Source organism: Anser anser (genome assembly GCF_964211835.1).
Source record: "Anser anser genome assembly, chromosome: 2".
NCBI classification, from domain to species: domain Eukaryota; kingdom Metazoa; phylum Chordata; class Aves; order Anseriformes; family Anatidae; genus Anser; species Anser anser.
In genome coordinates, this window is record NC_139721.1 from 128623361 (window position 1) to 128644558 (window position 21198).

General features: G+C 39.5%; 1 protein-coding gene across 3 annotated transcripts; it reads right to left on the minus strand.

Annotated features, from left to right (window-relative positions):
• Positions 1-6616: 6616 nt before the first annotated feature.
• Positions 6617-20305, minus strand: CCDC126 (coiled-coil domain containing 126). 3 transcript variants are annotated; one of them, XM_083825413.1, is made up of 4 exons: positions 20171-20305; positions 10164-10293; positions 9122-9523; positions 6617-8185 (listed from the first exon to the last, which is right to left on the minus strand). In XM_083825413.1, the coding sequence occupies exons 3-4, from the start codon at positions 9357-9359 to the stop codon at positions 8004-8006; spliced, it is 420 nt and encodes a 139-aa protein (XP_083681539.1). In that variant the 5' UTR covers positions 9360-9523; positions 10164-10293; positions 20171-20305; the 3' UTR covers positions 6617-8003. The 3 variants fall into 3 exon arrangements, with proteins under 3 accessions (XP_083681539.1, XP_083681541.1, XP_083681540.1); XM_083825415.1 differs by having other exon boundaries at positions 20149-20176; XM_083825414.1 differs by lacking the exon at positions 20171-20305 and adding an exon at positions 19734-20106.
• Between the last annotated feature and the right edge of the window lie 893 nt (positions 20306-21198).

A 21198-nucleotide genomic window follows, 5' to 3' on the forward strand; every position in this document is an offset into this window, starting at 1 on the left:
AGCCCCCAGTGGAGCAGGTGGATGTGGCCTGGAGGAGGCTGCGGCCCATGGAGAGCCCCCGCAGGAGCAGGCCCCGGGCCGGAGCTGCAGCCCGTGGAGAGGAGCCCACGCAGGAGCAGGGGTCTGGGACACCTTATCTCAACTCTTGAGGCCTTTCCATCATATTTTTTCCCCTTTTCCATTTGATGAGCAGGAGTGAGAGAGCAGTTGTGGTGGAGTTCCGCTGCCCAGCAGGGTTAAAACACCTCATTTAGCACAGAAACCTCCTCCCCTGGATTTCTCAACACCACCTGCGAACCCTTCACGTATTTTTATACATCTTGATTCTAGAAGTTATCTCAGAAGATGAATGTATACCTATGGAGTTTCATTCTTGTGAATGAAGGAATCTAGAGAGGTTGCAAAGAACATGACTCCGCTGCAGCACCAAGGAACTCAGCTATAAAACTCTTAGGAGCAGAGACGGTCCCTATCTTTGTGACAGAATCCACAGCTATTGTTATAAATAAATAAATAAATGTACTGTTTCCATTTACACAAAAAGTCTTGAAAGATTTATTTAATGTAGAACATGAAAGCTGCCTCTTGAAATCATAAATCTTACCTTTAACTCACCGATGTTCTTTGAAAGCTTGTCCTTTATAAAGTTTTGTTCATAGTCCAAAACAAAAGGAGGCCAATTTAGGAAAACTATCAAAACCAAAGATGGTTCTTAGACTGGCAACCTGCAATTCCCACTTGCTCCTGATGCACCACAAACCACCACCACTACGCCATTCCTCCGATGTGCTTAAAGGCTGCTGCACATAGACTACAGGCTGCTATTTCTGATACTTACCACGCTATCTGTAAACTGACTGCTTCCTCGTGATAAAAATATGTCAATCATCATACTTTACACATAGCATCTGAATATGAGAGCAGAAGATGTATACTTTTCTTAATTGAGCTTAATTGTACATTAGCATAAGCTATGAGCTCTTACTCAGGTTGTCAGAATAAGACCCAAGAGTAAGCTTTTTTTATACAATAAAATGATACGTGCCTGTTGAAAAATGTACAGCCATTCAAAGAAATCTCCAGATTGTTTTGCACTGGGCAAGTCACCAGCAACGAAACAGAAGGTGAAGAGGGATGTCACAGGGACCAAGGCAGTGTTTTGCCAATGCTTTTCCCCAGAGAGAGATGAAACAACAGGGAGACTGTCAGGTTTCCAGCAGTATCTAAATAAGGTGACAGGGCATATGCTTTGGACATTTGTCCTGTGGCTATGCCACACGTATAGGAAATTTCAGTGGATTAGCTAGCACTGCAATACAGCATGGATGTTTTGTCACTCTGAGCTCTGAACCCAGAGTATGTCCTTAACTGCAGAACAGATAGTGGGAGCAAGTCATCACTGCAGTCAATACATCCTCAAGGAAGCTAGTTGAGGAAAATAAACCCACACAAAGCTGTCAGGATTGTTTCTCCAAGGAAAAGAAAGTTCCTCCAGTGACCAAAGTTTTGAAACAGGTGGCGGAAAGAGGAGCTTGAAAGCAGGATGAGCAGCTCTGCAAAAAGAGAATTAGAATATAATGAAGAACACATGGTACTGTACAGGAGCTGCAGTAAAACTGAAGATCTTTGGAATACTTCATCTGTATGCACATTTCACTGGTGCCAGGGATTCCAGCACCACCAGAACAATGGGAAGTGCCCTCTGGCAAGCCTGGTTCACACAGAATCAGCAGAGCTTCTTTATCATGGGTTGACATACCTCATCCAAGCAATCTTTGGTAAAAACTGTGCTTTAAATACAGTTTGGCTTTGAAGAGCAGAGCTGTGTTTCTGAATAAGGCAGAAGGTGAGGGGAAGAAATGCTCAGCTGTGTTGCACTTCAGTATCAGATTACCTGTGAACAGTCAGTGTGAAGCTGTTGAGAGTAACAAATCAAGTTTTTTGTGGGTCACCTGTCCTATGAACTACCTGTCTGCTATCTTAAAAAGCAAGTGTTTATTACTGGGTTTGATCACAGCAAGTGATCTCTTTTTTAATGAGCCTAACTTTGGCTCATCAGTGCCCCAGCATCTGCTTGGATCCAAATTTGTGCTTGTAGACTTATTTAGGAACAGACATAAAAAGTCAAGGACTTCGGCGAAGAGACCTATTTCTTACTTATGACATAGGTACTTCAAGCACCTGCTGCTTCACTGTCATAGCATATTGGAATACATTTTTGATTCAGAAAACCCTAGTCTGTCTCCAATCCATTCTAAGAAATTGTTGGTGGACATTTGAAATAAAGTTGGTTAAAGTCTGAGTCAAACAATATTCCATGGTAAACCACTGAATAATTTTGAACAGCGGGGTGAGGGGGAAGGCTTTTTGCCACTGTGGCACTCCCTGTTTACAAGGTAAGCGAACAGAACAGAAAGCCAGATGGCATGTTTTACCTCCTATGTCTGCGATGGAGCATACGGATGCTGCTGGCCCAAGATCTCTGAACATATCAAAGTGGGTTGAACATATGGACGCTTACTTACAGGACAGCTCTGTGAGACCTAAGGTGCCACCTACACATCAAAAGCAACGGCTTAATGCTGCATGGGGTGTTGACAGTCCCCCTCAACACCCTCTGTTAACAATAAAATGTGTGACCCATTAAATTTTTAAAAATTCTTACAAGTTTGACAAGTGCTTTAAAATTCAGTGGAATACCTGTGTAAAAAGAAGTTAGCTACTGTATTAATGCAAGGATAAATGAGTTAGATATAACCGTTTTAATGTTTTAGACAAGTCATCATTTTGAATTAGTAATTATTCTATTTCTGTGCATTTGCGCTTTGACCATCTCTAATTAGCTGTTCTGAAAATGAGTGACAAATAATGTTCACAATTTTTTAATCAATGTTCTGATACACTTAAAAGCAAATGCAAGCAATATTCACTGTAAGCCTCCAACCAAAACCATACAATACGCTGTAATTAAAAAAAAAAAGTCTGTTTTATTCACCCTGCTTCACGAGCATTTAAAAATGTCAACGTTTCTCTTTGGTTTTGCTATCAGAGAAACGGAACATGATTAGACATCTGCTGAATGCCACAGGGAACGTGCAAGCTCATATGCAAGCAAGGGTCAATTAATAATGATAGGTTTTTACTGGAGGTACTAAGAAATATAGTTGGGAAATTGCTAGTAAATGATATAATTTACTGATTATTCTGCAGCATGTGATGCCACTGGCATTTAGGTGGTGCAATTACGTACATGTATGTCATATGAAGTTTCCTCTCACATTAAGTTGGGTCACAGTTTAATAACCTTAATATTTTTAAACAAATACATATGCACGTGCGCATCATCGCAGACAAACAGATTTAGCGAAATACCAATTCAGTAACAGTCTGTTGTGTATGAGACATTACAGACGTCTGATTCACCTTTTTAGCTGCCGTAAAAAGAAGTCTCCCATTTCACTCTTGCCTCTGAAAAAAATTTTACATACTATCAAATATATTAGGTTAAACCCCACCAATAGCATCCTGTGTTGTTTTATGAGGCACAAACTAATGAAAGGACACAAGTCCTGTGTAAGGGGGTCATATTTGAGTTAATTGTTATAGATGTTGATTGACGCTCCACATCACCTCTAAAAAGGACCACACCAATTAAGAGTGGTTTAGAAATTTAGTTCATTCCATTCGAGTATTTGGAGGAAGTATTTTCTAAAGAGATTTAAGAAAGCATAATAAACTAGGATGTCAAAGTTTATTTAATCATTTTTCCAAATCATCTTCTTATAGAGGCTCCCAAACTTACTCTGCTTCTGCATTCCTGTCAAAAAAGACCGCAGCTGTAGTGGTTACTCCCAGAATACATACCTGCACAGGAGGCACTTCGGTCACTTAGGCACCTTGCCCACAACACTAGACTGATGATGCTGTTCGGAAACCTCTGCATTAGCAAATATTTTCAAATAGAATTTAGATCTATCTAGCCTGACCCTTTAAATGATTGCATTAATGAAAAACAAGTATTGAGCAGTTACTTGTAGAAACAGACAACTGTGCAATATGTTAAGCATATTACTGGACGCCAAGGATACTGATGTTTCACCACATCGACTAGAAGGACCTCTACATCCTTGTGCTACATTTCTGTACTTTTTTTTTTTTTAATTATTTAATTAAAAAACAGATCAGCAAATCTCTGTGATCCTAACAATGGATGAGCAGATTGTTATGAGTGGTCTCACTGGAGTATCCATTACCTATCCATCCAACCCAATGCATGGGACTACTCCACAGCTTTTCTTTATGCAAAATTGTAAGACAATACTTAGACATCTTAATTACATTTAGGTTAATATATTGAGATTCAGAAATAATTTTGTTAGACTAGGAAAGCAACAAACAGAAAAATCCTAGAGAATCAAGACAATTTAACCTGCCAGTTATTTGGCTGTGGAACTTGAGAGCTCTGACACCCATAGTGCTTCTAGCTGCTTAGGTAGTAATCGATATAATCTTTTCTTTCAATTTTTCTTCATTAGAACTTTGAGAAGTGGATCTTGAACACTTTTGCTACCTACATTAAACAAACATTCAAAGGCACAGAAGTACTAACAACCACTTAGTGAAATCAGGTGGCAAACACTCATGATGCAAATTACAGATGGGGAAATTCAAGTCTCATCATATGCCAAAGGATTTAAAGAACAAACGCAGAAAATCCAGACATTCCCCCCAATACCACCATCCAAGAAGCTGTTTATATTATAAGGGAGGCTATGGGTCCCCCCTACCCTCAAAAAAAAAAAAAGGAAAAAAAAATTCAACCCAGACCAAGAACCAACCAACCTTGAGAAGATTTCATGTTCCATAAAACTTGAAGCAGGTCACTTAGGGGAAATTTGTAATGTCATTCATAAAAAATTTATAAAAGTTGCATCATAAAAAAACATAATGGACAAATACTACTGAGATCTTCCTTGAAAAAGAAACAAAACAATGTTTTGCAACACAACCAAATGTTGTGATACTCTAATGGTTTTAAATTGAAAGAGGGTAGATTTAGATTGGATGTTTGAAAGAAATTCTTTACTCAGAGGGTGGTGAGGCACAGGAACAGGCTGCCCAGAGAAGCTGTGGATGCTCCATCCCTGGAAGTGTTCAAGGCCAGGCTGGATGGGGCTTTGGGCAACCTGGTCTGGGTCTGGTGGGAGGTGTCCCTGCCCATGGCAGGGGAATTGGAATAGGTGATCTTTAAGGTAGGGACCTCAAACCCCTTCTATGATTCTATGATCTAGCACTTCGGACCTGGGGTGAACTGTATGGCTTTCTCCTGCATCATTTCCACTTACAGAGCCCTTTAGGTCTTTACAAGGCTGCCACACATCAAAATATTCTATAAAGAAGACTGGAGGTAAATCACACAAATGTCTTCTTGCTACTGTTGTTGATAGAAAGAGCAGTTGAGACCCTCCCCTTATCTCTTCCTTACCCTCTTTTCCTTAGTCTGCATGCTTAGTTTTGCCACTCTGAGAAGCATAAGCTCAGCAAAAAGGATGAAGCTCAGCTTCCACCCTCTGCACAGCTGGAGCACAGAAATCTGGTAGTGGTTGTACTGTGCTAGATGATGCGGAGACGCAGCATGGTGATACAACACCAACCCTGGCCACAAAGAGTGGGAAAAGACATACCACAGACATTGGCGTATTGCTGTATCAACTTCTAATAACGCTGTTTTCACATAAAGTTAGATGGAGAATGCTAGTAGTGTATTTTTAACTTGTTTCTTGGTAAACAGTTGTTTCAACTATATTCCTGAATGGAACATTTATGCCATAAGACATACATGGTTCATGGTTCTCCCTACATAATTGTCAAGTACAAGCTAATTCCCATGAGCTATTGTGATTCTGAAAAATGAGAGAAAAGCAACTGTTCACAAATGGAACCATGAACTACTGTGAGGGGTACGGAACTGCCCATAATTTAGCGTATGCCTATCAGTCTCCAAAATCCCTGAACAAAACAAACTGTGTGCACGCATAGTGACAAATATTCACCTGGCAACTTTCGTTAGGCTTGTTTAACAGTCCTCAATAATTTTGTTTTAGACTTCACATACCCTTAGAAGTAAAAGAAAAAACACTTTGCACACGCACACACAAAATCTACGTGTATTACTGTTTACAGGCCAAAGGGACACCACCTACCAAGGTTTTGATTCATACAGATGACGTACACAGGGAATAAAAAGCATAGCTAGGTTTTTATTTCTGTCTTCACCTTGCTAATAAGGACTTGCAGATGGCACCTCTCTTTCTCACCTTTAAGAGCTGGGTCCTCACCAATAAAGATCTAAACCAGTTGTTTTATCATATTTCGAATATCTTTCTCCCCTTACTTCTAGCCTGAGGAAAGTTCCCAAGACATTAGAATTTCAAGAGCAAAAGAACTTGGCAATTGAGCAGGAAGAGTACCATACAGATTACTACTAAACCTACTATTAAACTACTACACAACTCCTAAACCTCAGAGATGTACAATTTTCCAATCCTGAAACACCTAGAGCTCATGTAGTACGAACCACAAGATCGTTAAAAAAGAGAACAGGGGCCTTTACAAATACAATTAAAAATTTATTTTTCTCTTTCTGCAAGGAAGTACAAGTTTACGCACAGTGTAACAAGAAGAAAAAATCATCTGGATACTACTGTTCTAAGCGAATCCAGAATACCAGCAGGGAAAAAGAAAAGAAGAAAACCCACATAGCTTTGGAAAAAAACAAACAAACAAACAAACACCACAGAAAAAGATACAACAACGAGCACACTTTTGGCTAAAGTCCCTGAACATACCCTCCCTCCCCACAAAACATTCACTATGTTTTAAAAAACAGGCTCAGTGGCACTTTCTCTTTAATAAGACTTCAGTAACATTTTGAAATGCAGTGCATCCACACTGCAATTCACTTTGCTGTAAGGCTAACTTAGACATAAGGCAAATATTACCTTAGCTCTGAAATATTCCATGATAAGACACCCTTAGTACATATATCTCTGTTAAATGCAAAGATGCCTTGTCTCCCTTCATCACTCTCCCTCCTGATCAAGAAAGCACTTCAGGGAGATGGTGTGCTATACTCATCACAAACTGCAAGGTACTAAAAAGTTAAAAAGAAACAGCAGTGAATAAAAATAAACAGTATTCACATATCTAAAACTTATTTCCATCACTTAAATAGTTTCATCTGCAGTTACAAAATACATACACTTAAATATCTTTTAAGAAATCATCATATAAGGTATCACAGATTATGCTTTGCTTTTGATAATCTAACTGCCCTAATTCCGGCATAAGGATATACCTGGACAGTGTTACTACCTAGAATGTTTTCCTATTATACTGGATTTTCTTAAATATACAGTAAATTCTCTCTAGCTATTCTGACTGATAGTGCAAATAAAGACATTCTTTGGGTCACAATTCTAAAACATTACCCCCCGATGCTATCCTCAATGTAATAATTTTTCAGTAAATGAGTAACAAAATACTGTAAGTATACACATTTTCTAGCATCTGTTTAACAATACGTTTTTCTCAGTTACCTCCGTTTAAAGCAGATCACAGAAATGAATAAGCTACAATGCTGCTCACCTATCCAAAAGATATGCTATATTTATACTTAAATAAATACATTTATAACCCTGCCTGTAAGTCCCCCATTCCTTTCCATTTATTGTTATTATCCAATGGCATACGACATCAAATCATGATATCAAAATATTTTAAAGACAACAAAGATCACTTTAGAAGCACTGCTCAAGGGCAATGAAATAGTGCTTTGAGAACCTTATGCACATAAGTTAGGCCTACACATATCCAGCGCATTCTATAACAGAACAGTGTACGCTTCTTTTAGAGGCAGCTACTACTTTGCCCAAGCCAGAGATAAAAAGCTTGTCTTAATTATGACCTATCATAGATGTAGCAAGACAAAGTGGCCCGCTTTGCTATCTAATGTTGCCTGCTGCTTTTGCACGTTTACTTGAATTTACTGGTGCCTGATTGTTAGTTCCATTAGTGGTATTTGTAGCTGAGCCATTCACAATGATGTAATCAACTTTGTTTTCCAATTTCACAAGGCGTTGCAAGATGTCATCCAGAAGAACTGCAATTGTTCTCTTAAGATCAGCTGAAGATAATGAGGAAAAAAAATGTTCTATTATTAGCTTGTGTATGGAAAATAACTTCTATTTCAACACATTCACATCTTAAAGCCTGCCAGCTTTCCTACTATTCATTTTGGGAAAGCATACAGACTGGGAGGAAGGGGAAATTAAATAAAAATAAACAAGGAGTTATTTAAATACCATTTCCTTGTTATTTTGGGAAAGATAGATACCACCATTATAGTAAACTGTGAACCCAGCCAAGTAAACATTAGAGCATAAGAACAAAACCTCTAGTTAGAGAAGAAGGATAGTGAGTATTTCAAGGCAGTATTTCAGATTTCATCCAGACAATACCCAGCTATGACACTTTTAGCCTTGGACAGCAATAGAATATATTTGATACTTTCCAACATAAAAGGGTAGTTATTCACTTTCCTCTAAATAACAGATCTATTCCACAGAAAAATTGTTGTGGAAAGTATCATATCACTTTTTGCACAAGCTACAAAACAGGAAAGAAAAGGTTACTTTTTCTTAGTTTAAAACTTTAGTATATTTAAGCCTAAATTGACTGAAAAGCATAAGGAAGATTTAAAAAAATCCCACGTTTACTAACAATGACAAAAGGATCTTGAGTGTTATAAGAGTATTTTTTGGAACACAAAAACAGTATCAGTAACAGAACTTTCAAAAAAAAATTAAGTATACTGCTGTCCATGTTCACACCACTGTCTTCTCTCAAATTTGGAAAAAAAAATAATATTTAAACTTACTGGGTTTACAAGGTGTACTGAATCTTAAATTTCAACTTTGGTTAATAAACTAAAGTCAAATCAATCAATAGAGGGTTTTTTTCCTCTGAAAGATTACTATATATTACTTTAAAAAGAAGTAAAGCTTTATAGTTTTCATTTTAAAAAGTTATTAGAACAAACAGAATGCTTTTTTCCTCTTACCATATCCTGCCATAGAGGCTCCACTGCCACCATTCATTAGATTTTTATTTTCTTCTGCCAGTGCTTTGACATATCTTTTACTTAGGTCTAATATCTGACCACGCAACTCGGCACTGCTTTGACGTCTTGGATACTGAAAAGTGTAGCGTAGCAACATTAAACCCCAAATGATTCCAAAAACCAGTAAAAACATACTCAGTTTCTGGGACATGTTTTTTCTTGAAAATGTTAGAAACATCTCGACGAAGGCCACAGGTGTGTCTTAATTTCAGGAAAAGTAACCGAACTTGACTTAGTCAAATTGTATTACATATTAAAACAAAACCAGGATATCTATAAAGTGAAAAATCTTCTAGCTGGATCATCTTGAACACATCTTCTCAGTTTAGCTGGTCTTGATTCCTGAAACGTAAAATATCACTTGGTTACTCAAAATTGTTACAGTTGTTGAGATCAAGGAAAGAAAATTTTCCAAATGTAGTGTTATTGCATAACCTAAAAAAGAGTTGTAGATGTGTACTTGCTTAGAGGTACAGTCATCATTCTATCTCACCTGTTGTTACAAGGTTTCTTTCTCTAAAAAATAAACCTTTGTTCTCCAAAAATCAAAACTATATTGTTACAAATCATCTTAACTACTTTAAATGTCATACTTCAAATGATTAAACCCAAAAGCAGTATCTAGAAGAGACTTGTAAAACACTTTTCTATATAAGTCTTTTCCATTTATACTCAACATCTTGATAAATTATACAGACACATCTATACCAAGAAAATAAAAATAAAAGCTTGTGAAATCATTCACTTGATTCTTGTTCCTCACATAGAAGCATTGGCAAGTATAGACAGATAAAAGTAAAAGCAAGGTCTCTTAGCTGTTTTGTTAGTTCAAAGTTGGGTGTCATCCTCTTCTGGTTTTGTACAGTATTAATTATTTGTCCTTTTTGGTGTCTTGACAATAAACAAAGAAATAAAACCAAAACGAAGATGTACACTGCACCCACTTCTAGCACGTTGCTACTACTATAAAAAAAAGTCTTACCATAGTAGCCAATTCTAACACATCGATAGCCAAAGGCTTCAGAAGAACAAATGGTTGGAAAGCTTCAGCAGTTAAACAGTAAATGTCCAGACAGTTTGAAGCAATACAAGCCAGACATCTTCAGGGAGCTCTGTAATGGAAGAAAAAATTATTCAAACAAGATGAAATACAGGACTAAAAAAACCTTAATTTTCACATGTACCAGCTGAAGTTGATCTCTTCAAGCCACGTGGTTTTTGAAACCAAAATACATTTTTGGTTTTGAAGCAACTGTTAGGAAAAAACATAGAATCCAGTTCCATTTTATTATAAATGCATATATGTAAATGCCCTAACATTCATTCTGACTACTTTAAAAAAAACACTTAGTAAGAACCTCACCAAAACATCTCACTATAAGACAGTGAGAGCCCAATCCCTCACATGCATAAACACACTTACATGTGTCCTTCTTATTATTCATTTTTTCCCTCAAATGAATCTATTCTGAAACAGCCCCTTTAAATGCTTACATCTTCTATTTCTCTTTCCTCAGCTACCCCTGAAACTTCTTCAACTACTCAATACTTTTTTTGAGAGGAGATTTCTATTATTTCACATAGTCTGGATAAAACCACTCATTCTACATAATAGTACTTTTTCAAGTTAGTCTCCATTTTCTCCCACATATAGCCTGACACGAGTAGTTTTTAGACTGTAGTTACACATATAATAGAGTTCCCCACTGCACTTTCTACACTGGTACTTAGGCCTCTGTTTTTAAAACGCAGTGTTAGTTCAGAATACTGACACCATTATTTCTCATCCTGCTAAGCACTCATCCAAACTTAACTCCATGGTATTTTTCATCGTTCTGTTGACCACTTCATCTGGCCTTATACGGACACAACACAGTCTACTGTAAATTCTAATGTCAGCAGCAGCAGTGCTCGGAGCTGTGCTTCTTGCTTCCTCTTAACCTTCATCCTTCAGATAATCTATCAACATGCGTATCTAAATTATCCTGAAGATTCTAAACCCAAACGAGGGGCAGTAGCAGGACTTGGACAACAAAGTTGCTGTGAAGTGAAAGGTATTGCGTCTAAAATGCCCGACAGTAATTGCCAGTACACAAAATCTTACTTTTAATGTAGGGTGCACTAATGTAAGAGGCAAACACAAATCAGTGAATGAGGAATAGGTTCCTTCACCTTAACTGTGGGATATGACCGTGCACACAGGCGGATAGCCTACATGCAATAATTTGACATACCACTGTAAATTCAGTGGGATATACTTTGTTCAAAGAACATGCTAATCTCCCCCAAATCTGCCTTTTCAGACAATTTTTTCTTAAGTATATAAAATAGAGAGACAACCATAAAAAACTTAAGATCTATGGTATCAGCACAAATTTTTGGAATTGCGTGATTACAGATTTCCTGAAACAGATCTTCCCTAAACACAAACTAACCAAAATCTCTTTTCCCTAGGACTTGGCCAAATCCATGGCTCTGTACTCATACTTTAAAGCACCAACTGTACCTACATCATTATGCAGATACATAATCCCTGGATAGAATCAAATAAGATGGAAAACATTTACACATGAGGTACTGGAGTAGAGTATTCGTGTGATGACGCAGAAGAACAAACGAGCTCTCAAAAAAAAAAAAGACCACAAGTTCCAACCATCCTTCCTAAAAGCCTACTATATATATATATATATATATATATATATGTGCTTGTTTGAAGATAACACAGACAGCTTTTGCAGAATTTAAATGAAGTTCAGCTCTCCACAGAACTCCACTCAAATCTCATCCCAAACCACTTTAGTAGACGGTATCATTGTAGAGCTCTGGAGTAGCAATAACTCTGCTATCACGCTGTAAATAAGACCACAAGCCAGGACGAGAGTCCTAGCCAAGCTGAACAGATTGAATCAACTCCCACCAAGGCACAGCAGGAACTACAGACTGGGTCATTGCCACATAAATTTGATTCACAGTGCACATGCTGACCACTGAAACTAACGGAAATCAAGGACTTAGCCTGCTATGCAAACGGCGTAACACCCGAATACTCTGCACAAAGAAATGGGGAGTAAGGTGTACCAAAATGAAGGGAACTATTGGCAGATGGCACTTTTCCTATCCTGCAAAGGCATTTTAAGGGGCCATTCCTCCTTAAATGATTTCCAGTGTAATTTCAGAGTTCTCGAGATCTGGTCTCCTCTTTCTTCCTGAAGCACGTGCTTCCAGTGACCCATAACGTACTTACTGTAGTGGGTTTACGTGGCAAGGTTTTGGTAGCAGGGGGTCATAGGGGTGGCTTCTGTGAGAAGAATCTAGAAGCTGCCCCATGTTAGATAAGGGCCCTGCTGCTGGCCAGAGCCGAGCCATGTTGTTTGCACCTCTGTGAGAGCATATTAAAGAAAGGGAAAAAAAAAAAGAAATCTTAAAAAAAAAAATCTTAATCCTTTCAGGATTACGCAGTGCTGAGCAAAAAAAAGAAATGCGAGCTTACACCCAAGTGATTTTCTAGCAGGAAAAAAAAAAGGGCAGCAGAGCAGCAGGTGTACATACTAGGAAGAAAACAGCACAATAAATAAGATGGATGGACTGGAATAAGCTTTTACTTCTTGTTGCCCTGAAGGGTCAGTATTTCTGTACATGAACATTATGGTTTAAACAAAATTTGTCTTCAGAATAGACCTTGGTTTTCAATAATGCAGAGGCAATGCAGCATGAGATAAGAGTACACTTGTAAGAAGGAACTAACAGTTTTGTGACCTTTTCTTCCCTCCTCACCTACCACCTGCTGATTAGGGAAATAAAGAAAAAAAGAGAGACACTTCCTTCTTCACACTGACTTAGTCCATGTGGAAATCCAGGCTTACCAATCTCCCAGCCTCAGCTGAAGTGCTTTTATGGCCAAGGAAGTAATTGCAAAGAGCAGCAATAAAAAAAAAAAAAAAAAGGATGTATCAGAGCTACAGATTGTTACACTCCCTAATATCCCAAACCTAAAACAAAAGGAAAAAGACCATGAAGATAGTGGAGTACAGACAAGACAAAACCTGAAAATCTGAAGAGGAAAAAGGACAAAATAAACAAAAAACAGGCAACTGTGCAGGCAGAATGGCAATTCCAGAATCCACGAAGAAGTGAATATCTTCCAGATAACCTTTTAAATAGGCAGGCAAGGTGACTGATTCAAGTGGCGATTTATCAAAGTTCTCTAAATCCAACATGCACGCCTAAATTATTCTGAAAATTATAAACCCAAGACAGGGGCAACATTAGAACTTGGAACTAAAGGCAATTCCAGAACAGAGGATATGAGACTAGGTTTGTCTTTCACAGACACTGAAAGAGTTTGCTTTTGTTTATTGTTGCCACTGCTTGTAGTGTAAGAAATGTATTGCCAGAGCCTGCCAATGCGGATTTGACACTGTCCAGGGATACCACAACAAACAGTGACACATCTGGCAATGAAAGCAACGAGCGAAGGAACTCAGCCTCTCCAAAATAAAATCACATCTGTCCTCTCAGCTGCGTTCCAACACTGAAGTCATATATAAATTGCATCATAAGCACATGAAACAAAAGAAACAAGGGCCAAAGAAAAAGCAACAGAAAATCCATTATATGTTCTGTAATAAAGCAAAGTTCCAGTCTCTCTGGTGCTACTGTTAAGTAGCATCAGACCCAGGCTTGAATACTGACTCCACTCCATGGAAACCAATCCATACATAAAAACATGCTAGCTGAATTGTGCTGCAAAGCTTTCCTTAGATTCAGCTTTCCTTATTCCTAGCAAAACCCAGAGATTACATTCATATACTTCACCAAAAGCGTGACAGTTTGTAAGGCAAAGGAGTGCCTCATACATCCTCTGAAACAACATAAGGGTATCATGAAAACAAGGCATACTCAATCCTTCAAAGGTCACGGCGCACCTTACAGCATTGTCAGTTCTGCTAGTCAGCCAGCTAACAAAAGACGAGTACAAATTCACGATCAATTTTCTAGTCTGTCCAAGAGATCTCACCCTTCCTAAACTGCTAGAAGTAGTTCGTGGCATCAGGATGGCAAATTCTAAGTTGTGCTGCAGAGGTGGTATGTATCTCCTAGCTTTAAAAAACGTACAGGACAGATGAAGATGACTATTTGTAAGAGCAAAATAAAGCAGCAGGCAACCACCAGGTATTTTCAGTAGCTATTAATAATCAACTTTAGCAAAAATTCGAACAAAGTCTCAACAATGGGGGAAAAACAGGGAAAACTGAAGTCTAAGAATCCATTTCATTCCAGGATTCAGAAGAGTTTAAGGATGAAGCTAAGAAAAACGCCCAGAAAATAGTATTATTAATATACAGTCCAATAAAATCACCTCTTTGGTTATGTATTTTGGATGATAGCATGCCAAATACTGAGGCAGCAGTTTCTCAGCGATCCTATAGAGACCTATATAGGTAGGTCTGTAATAAACGAATATATTAAGAAAGTAACCTCAATAAATGGGAATTTTACTTCATGTATTACTTACTACCATAATACTTACCGGTGTCTCACTGCCAAATTATGACCAACAACACCATGACTGAGTGAATTCAAACGCAAGTCTGGCTTTGTGCTTAATTATCATTATTAACTATATAAGCACAAAAAGTGATTTATCAAGACAGAGATAAAAAAGGAAATGCCAAATACAGCCACAGGATGGTGCATCCAACTACAGACAGACGAAGGGGGAAAAACATTGAAAAAGAACAGACAGCAGATGAAAACTAGGACGGTACAAATAAAAGCTGTCACTAATAATTACTATAAAATAATTGTACAGGACAAAATTAGGATTTACTACAACATCAGTAGAAGTGTCATAAGCTTATGAAACATTAGGGATTTTTAAATCAGCATATTAAAATTATGTCTGTAGTAGACACTTCCTTAGATCTATGGCAGCATACATTTCTCAGTTTGGAGGGGATATTATATTAACAGACAACGAGCTGTAAACAGACATGACAATACTCGTGTTGCAACAGCCAACGTACCTTCCAGGAAAGCAAAATCACAGGATATTACAGAACACCTGGAAGCGTTTCCACAGTCCTTTCGGCAATATCTTATTTGTTTTGTTTTAAATGTGTATTTAGAGTCCACCCTTTCCATTTACTTCTGTGACCTCCAAAATCTTTTGTTTGTCCAGTTTTCCAACAGAAAACTTCCAGAATCGTAGTCCCTCAACTGACAGACATCATGCTGACCACTCTGACAACAGACAAGCAACTTGTTTGGTATTTGGAAACCTATCAGATCACTAACTGCAGCAATGAGAATGACTGAGAAAATAGAGAATGAAACAGAAGTGCAGTATAACATATTCACCGAGCAATTGATCTGTGCAGATAGGGACAATGAAATAAGCATGCAGAAGCCCAGGAGCAACATGCTGAGTCTTTCCCAGAACAGGAAGACCAAAAATGATGTTTGCATTCTGGTCATTTGCAGTCTTTACTGGCTGGCTGCTTGGCAGTAGGAGAAAAATCTGCACAGAGTGCACCTGACAAACAGGTGCCCAAAGAAATTAAGTATATCCTGTTACACAGGACCATGACTCCTGGCAAGATACAGAAGAAAAAAAAAAAAAAAAAGCTATTTCCCCATCTGTTATTTAATTCATGTAGTTTTCTATTATCCCATCATACTTGAAAAGACATCTTCTAATTCCCTCCCTTTAATGGTCCCTTCCTACACATACCAAAAGCTCCCTTAACAAATCATCTTGCATGCATCATTCACATTTAAAGCTGGTGCCCAAGAAAGAATCACATTCCTCATATTTTAAAGAGCATATAAGCTCTCGAAAAACTGACAGCAAAACCATTTTCCTGTGCTGGCCCAGTCACACCAGTGACTTCTGCAGACCACCACTGCCCTTTGGCTCCCAGGTTCACACCGATAGCTGCACAGCTTATGGGAGAGCTCAATATTCTACTAAGCAGCAAGCAATTAACAGCAAAGTGTGTCCCTAGACAAATGAAACCATTTTATGACGAGACCAACTCTTAGCACGTTAGGTATTCCTATTATTGGCAGTGTAAACTCTGGTACGTTAGGTATTCCTATTATTGGCAGTGTAAACTCTGGTCAACAGAAAAACATCACCAGTATGGAAGGAAAAGAGAAAGAAGACAGTCAAAAATCTCAGTCATGCTGACCCCATAGAGCCCCTCAAAATCCTATGCTTGTGTGCTAGTAAGGCTCACGGGTCTTTTCAGACAGCATCATAGATCAGTCAATAGAAAAGAGAATATTAATTCCAATGATTGCTTTTACTTTTGGTTTCTTAAAGTATCCTGGCATGCTTCCCCCCCCCCCCCGCTTTGTTCTGCTTGCTACTGTCCATGAATGCTTCTAAAATCAACCACCAGCAATTCATTGTTCCTCGCCTGCAGGCAGTCAGCCAAGACTGAGTGGGGAAATGACTTGCCAAATGTTGTGAAGAAAGTTAAAGTGAGCGAGTATCAATGGGAACAGTATACTATACTTGCTGAAGTTCCCTTCCTCCCCCTAGATCCATCTGGACTTTGAAACATTCCTACAACTCCGTACCTTCACATTAAAAAAAATATCTCAGCTTCATTCCATCTGGGACACTTTTCCCCATGCTTTATCACTGATGTACAGGCCATCCTGGTAGGACCCCTGCTCAGCTATGGCAGAGCATGAGCTACCTCCTTAGCTACTTATCTCCTGGTAGCATTGACACGATTTTTTCATGACAATTAACACTGGGCTATGACAAATCCACATTTACAACACATTTTTTCAAAGCCCCTGGCATTCCAAAAATCTCCTTCCAAAATGGTAACGTTCAGCTAATTTTAGCTATTTTTACAGGGAGCCATACTTGCAAAACCATTAGTGTAGGCTACGGAGAGGAAAGGGATTTTCACTGAACATTTTTAAAAGACCTAAAAAAATAGGGTTGGTACGGATTAAAAACCAACTAGCAAAGTGACTGCTACAATGGCGGAAAGACTGCCGCTGTAGAACTGGTTATACGTGTACACAGCATCCACACAAACACTGTTCCTGTAGAAAGGCAACAAAAGAGCGCTTGTACCACCGGGAAAGAGTGGAAGAATTTAACTCACCTGGTTTTATTTCAAGAAACCTGCAGAACTCTGAGTACAGGCATGTGCAATACTCATCCACCAAAAACATGTTTCAGTGGTAAAACTCCAATATAGACCAGGCCTCAGACTGATGCTCCCTCCACGGAGGCTGATCCATTTGAAGACTTTAGAAAAATAAAAATACGGGAAGTGATAGACAGTTTATTTCCTTCTTTTTATTATTTGTAGATTGGCCTGTCATTTTACCTTAGCATCGCTAACAGTTGTGACAGGCAGTAGATAACCACAGCACCAGAGTGGTGGGCACGGCAAAACATGTCATTGTTCAAGTGAAGGAGAAGATACCCAGAACCGTCACCTGGGTATTTATATCAAGGTAGCCTCTTATTTCTTTGTTACCACCACACAGAAAAATGATTTTAGTGGAGTAAGTTTGAAGTCCTTGAGTCTAGTATTAATGTAGACCCTCTTTTAATTAGACGAACTACCCATTTAGTTCAAAATTCATCTTGCAAATGACATAGGCAAATGGTAAAAGAAATAATTTTTGTAAATCTGACAATCACGCAAGAAAGGTTAGGAGACTATTAGTAACGCTCAGTTGAGGAAAACGCAGCCCACCTAACGGTGCAAGATTTCAGTCACAGTTGAAAGAGCTTTTCAAATAACAAATACCATATAAAGTACATTTTAGCAATAAACATGTACCAGGACAAAACACACTCATCGGAATGACTGAGCTCCACAGCAGATTTTTGACAGCTACTGGAAACAACTTAATGGGTATTTTTGACACCGACTAGTCTGTAGATAATGTTGTCTACACAGCTGACGATTTAAGCTGACAGCATGCACTTATCCTACTCACAGTGTGGGCAAGATGCAAAAACTAGTGCCCTTAACTATTCTCAGAAAAGTGGTCACGAACTCCACAGGGAATATTTTACTTTTAGCGGTTACGTGACATCCACTCCTCAAGCTAAACAACATGGGATTAGCCATACCAATGCCTCCTTCAAGAAGCTAAAAGCCACAAGAAGCCTCTAAAAGAAGACAAAAAAGAAATCTAGAAGAACTGGAGGTAGTTTTATTTTTACCTGTAACAGCTTTAGAAAAGAGACCTATTTACTAGACCAAATGAATTCCATCATAATTGCTTAAGCCTCTGGAGTTCTCAAGTACCTGATATGAATTATTAAACACACATATTATAACACACAAAATAACAAAAAGAGGCCACAGTAATTTAAGTTTTATACACATGGGTATTTCCAGCCCTCAAAATGGGAACAAAAGTAGCAATAAATTTTCACATGACTAAGAACTGCAATCTCTCCACTTATAACACTAAAGCAATATGCTGCTTACAGCATAGTTATCTTCATTTTGTCTTTGATATTCTCATGAAACAGCAATTCATGACACTTGCACCAAGGTAACACTACATCCCAATTAGTTAGAACAAATCACACGCATTCTTATGTTCAATATGCCCACATCCTGAAGGCTTCACGAAAAAAAAAGTCACAACTCCTACAAAGTTCATTTTTCAAGGTGAAAAACTACCCCCCTCTCCATAATCTACTGACTTTGGGTATCAAAACCCCAAATATTTGTTAGCCTGTTCTAGACTGCACTGAAGAAACTCCGCATCATGTCAAAAGAAACAAGAATTCCTCTCTGCATTGCTTTGTGGCACACAAACCCAGAAATTACACTCCATTCTAGCTGTCAGTATCTTTCAGATGACAAGATACATAAAAGAGAATTTATGGGATACTAGCACAGGGGATTAGGAAACTGAAAAGAAAGCTTATTAATAATAAATGATTAATGAGACTACAAAAGTAAATAAGAGATGTGCTAATGCATTACAAATATTTATAGAAATAAAAGACTACCATTCCTAATGAATCTGTTTTTGCTTGAATATGGATTAAGCAAGCTATTTTTCTTCCATGTTCCATCACATCATTGTAAGTACGCTTAGCCTCTTTGAAAGTTAGGTCATTACCGTACGAGAAAGACATAAATCTTGCAGCGTCACTGCAGTCACAGTTTATGACAAAAGAGCCACTGGAAAGAGGAAGGAAACCACAAAATATTTTTGGAAGTCCTCAGAGAGTTCCAGATTTGCTTAAGTTATATTAGGTTGACATGTTTCAATTCCTGCTTTTGTATTTCAAAACAAGTCACTTGAAAAATAAAAAATAAGATTCAATAGACGTTGTCAGAAATTAGCATCAGTAGTTACATCTACCCAACCAACGGGAACGACACACTTCCACCTTACAGAACATTGCATGCAAGTACATGAAAATATGCTAAGGGTTACAAACCTCTGCAGTACCACAGTCAAGATGATTACAAGCCTAAAAACCATCTTCATACAACTAAGTGGACTTTAGAGAAGAATTTAATCACGTGCGTGTATTTACCGGTGCACGACACCCAAGAAATCCCCTTTTTCTTTCGCTGCTCCTTCACCACCCAAGGACACCGTGAAGCGGGGCTACCCAGCCTACGGCAGCACTCAGCCAGCTGCCTGCAGAGCCCACCGCACTGAAGCACCTGTACGAACCAAGAACGAAGCGGGGGGGCGCCGAGGCGCCGTGACAGGCGGGGCTCTGCTGCCCACCGCAGCCCGGCTGCAGCCCCCCGGCTCCCCCTCAGCGCCCCCCGGCCTCCCACCTCCCCAGAGGGAGCGGGACGAGGCCTCCCCGCGCCCCCTCCCCGGACACGGGGCCGCGATGCCCCCCGCCGCCTCACGGGGCCGCCTCACGGCGGCGGCGCGCGACCCCCCTCAGCCCAACGGCCGCCTAACGGTCGCCTAACGGCCGCCGCGCGCGGTACCTCTGCTCCCCCCCGCGCCCACCTGACAGAGCCGCTCGCGCCGCTTCCGCCCGCCCAGCGACGCGTTGCGTCACGGCGCACAGCCCGCTCCCCCCCCCCACTCCCCCCTCCCGCGCTGCCCCGCAGCCCTCCTCCTGCCCCGCCCCAGTGCGGCGCATGCGCAGGGAGGGGACTGTGCCCCTGTACCCCGCCGCCATGTTGGGGCGGGGGGTTTCGTGCCAGGACTAGGGGGGTGGAGGGGGCGCTGCTGGGGCTGGAGCGCCTCTCCTGTTGGGCTTGGAACTAGATGATCTTAAAGGCCCCTTCCAACCCAAGCCCTTCTATGAAGTCTTGTAGTTATTCCAGGAAACATTTATTATCAGACTCCAAATGGGAAGCCCATTGTGAAGTTGGAACACTATGTAGCTGTGACTATAAATTCCCATTGACATCTACAAGTAAAAATTTTCCCCAGAAGTTATGGACTGTATACAAAAATGGGAAAGGTGTCACTTCTGCCCTCTAATGGTGTAAATTAATTTTGACAGTAGTCTCGAGTGAGCATGGTCCCTCTGGTTAGATACATGGATGGTTTGCCATTATCTGCAGTCTAGTTCTTGTAATCAACTGCAGAAGCTGTTGACGGCTTTGACAGTACTTAAATTTCCACCATAATATTCACATAAATCAACTGTGAGCATAGAACTGTGCTAGCAAGTTACGTTATGCTCTTCCTACAATGTAGTATGTGAGGAAGTTGATATCAATTAACCAGTGAAGATGCTAGACAAGCTAACAAACCAGTTACCAATAAAGAGGTGCAAGTATTGGAAGGTTTTGCTTGCAACATGGTTCTATCCGCATTAGCGCCATCATATGTAACGTAAACATAGGTACAAGAAGTAGTGTTCTTAGTTTGCTGGTCACACCACCACTCCACTCCATCTCCCTATGGGTGCACATTTCTTCCCTTCCCTTCTTTCTGGTGCTTGTCAGAAGCTACCTTCCTCCTCTGTATTTTTCAACTTTTTTTTGTTTGTTTGTTGGTTTTCTGCATGGATTAGATGCAGA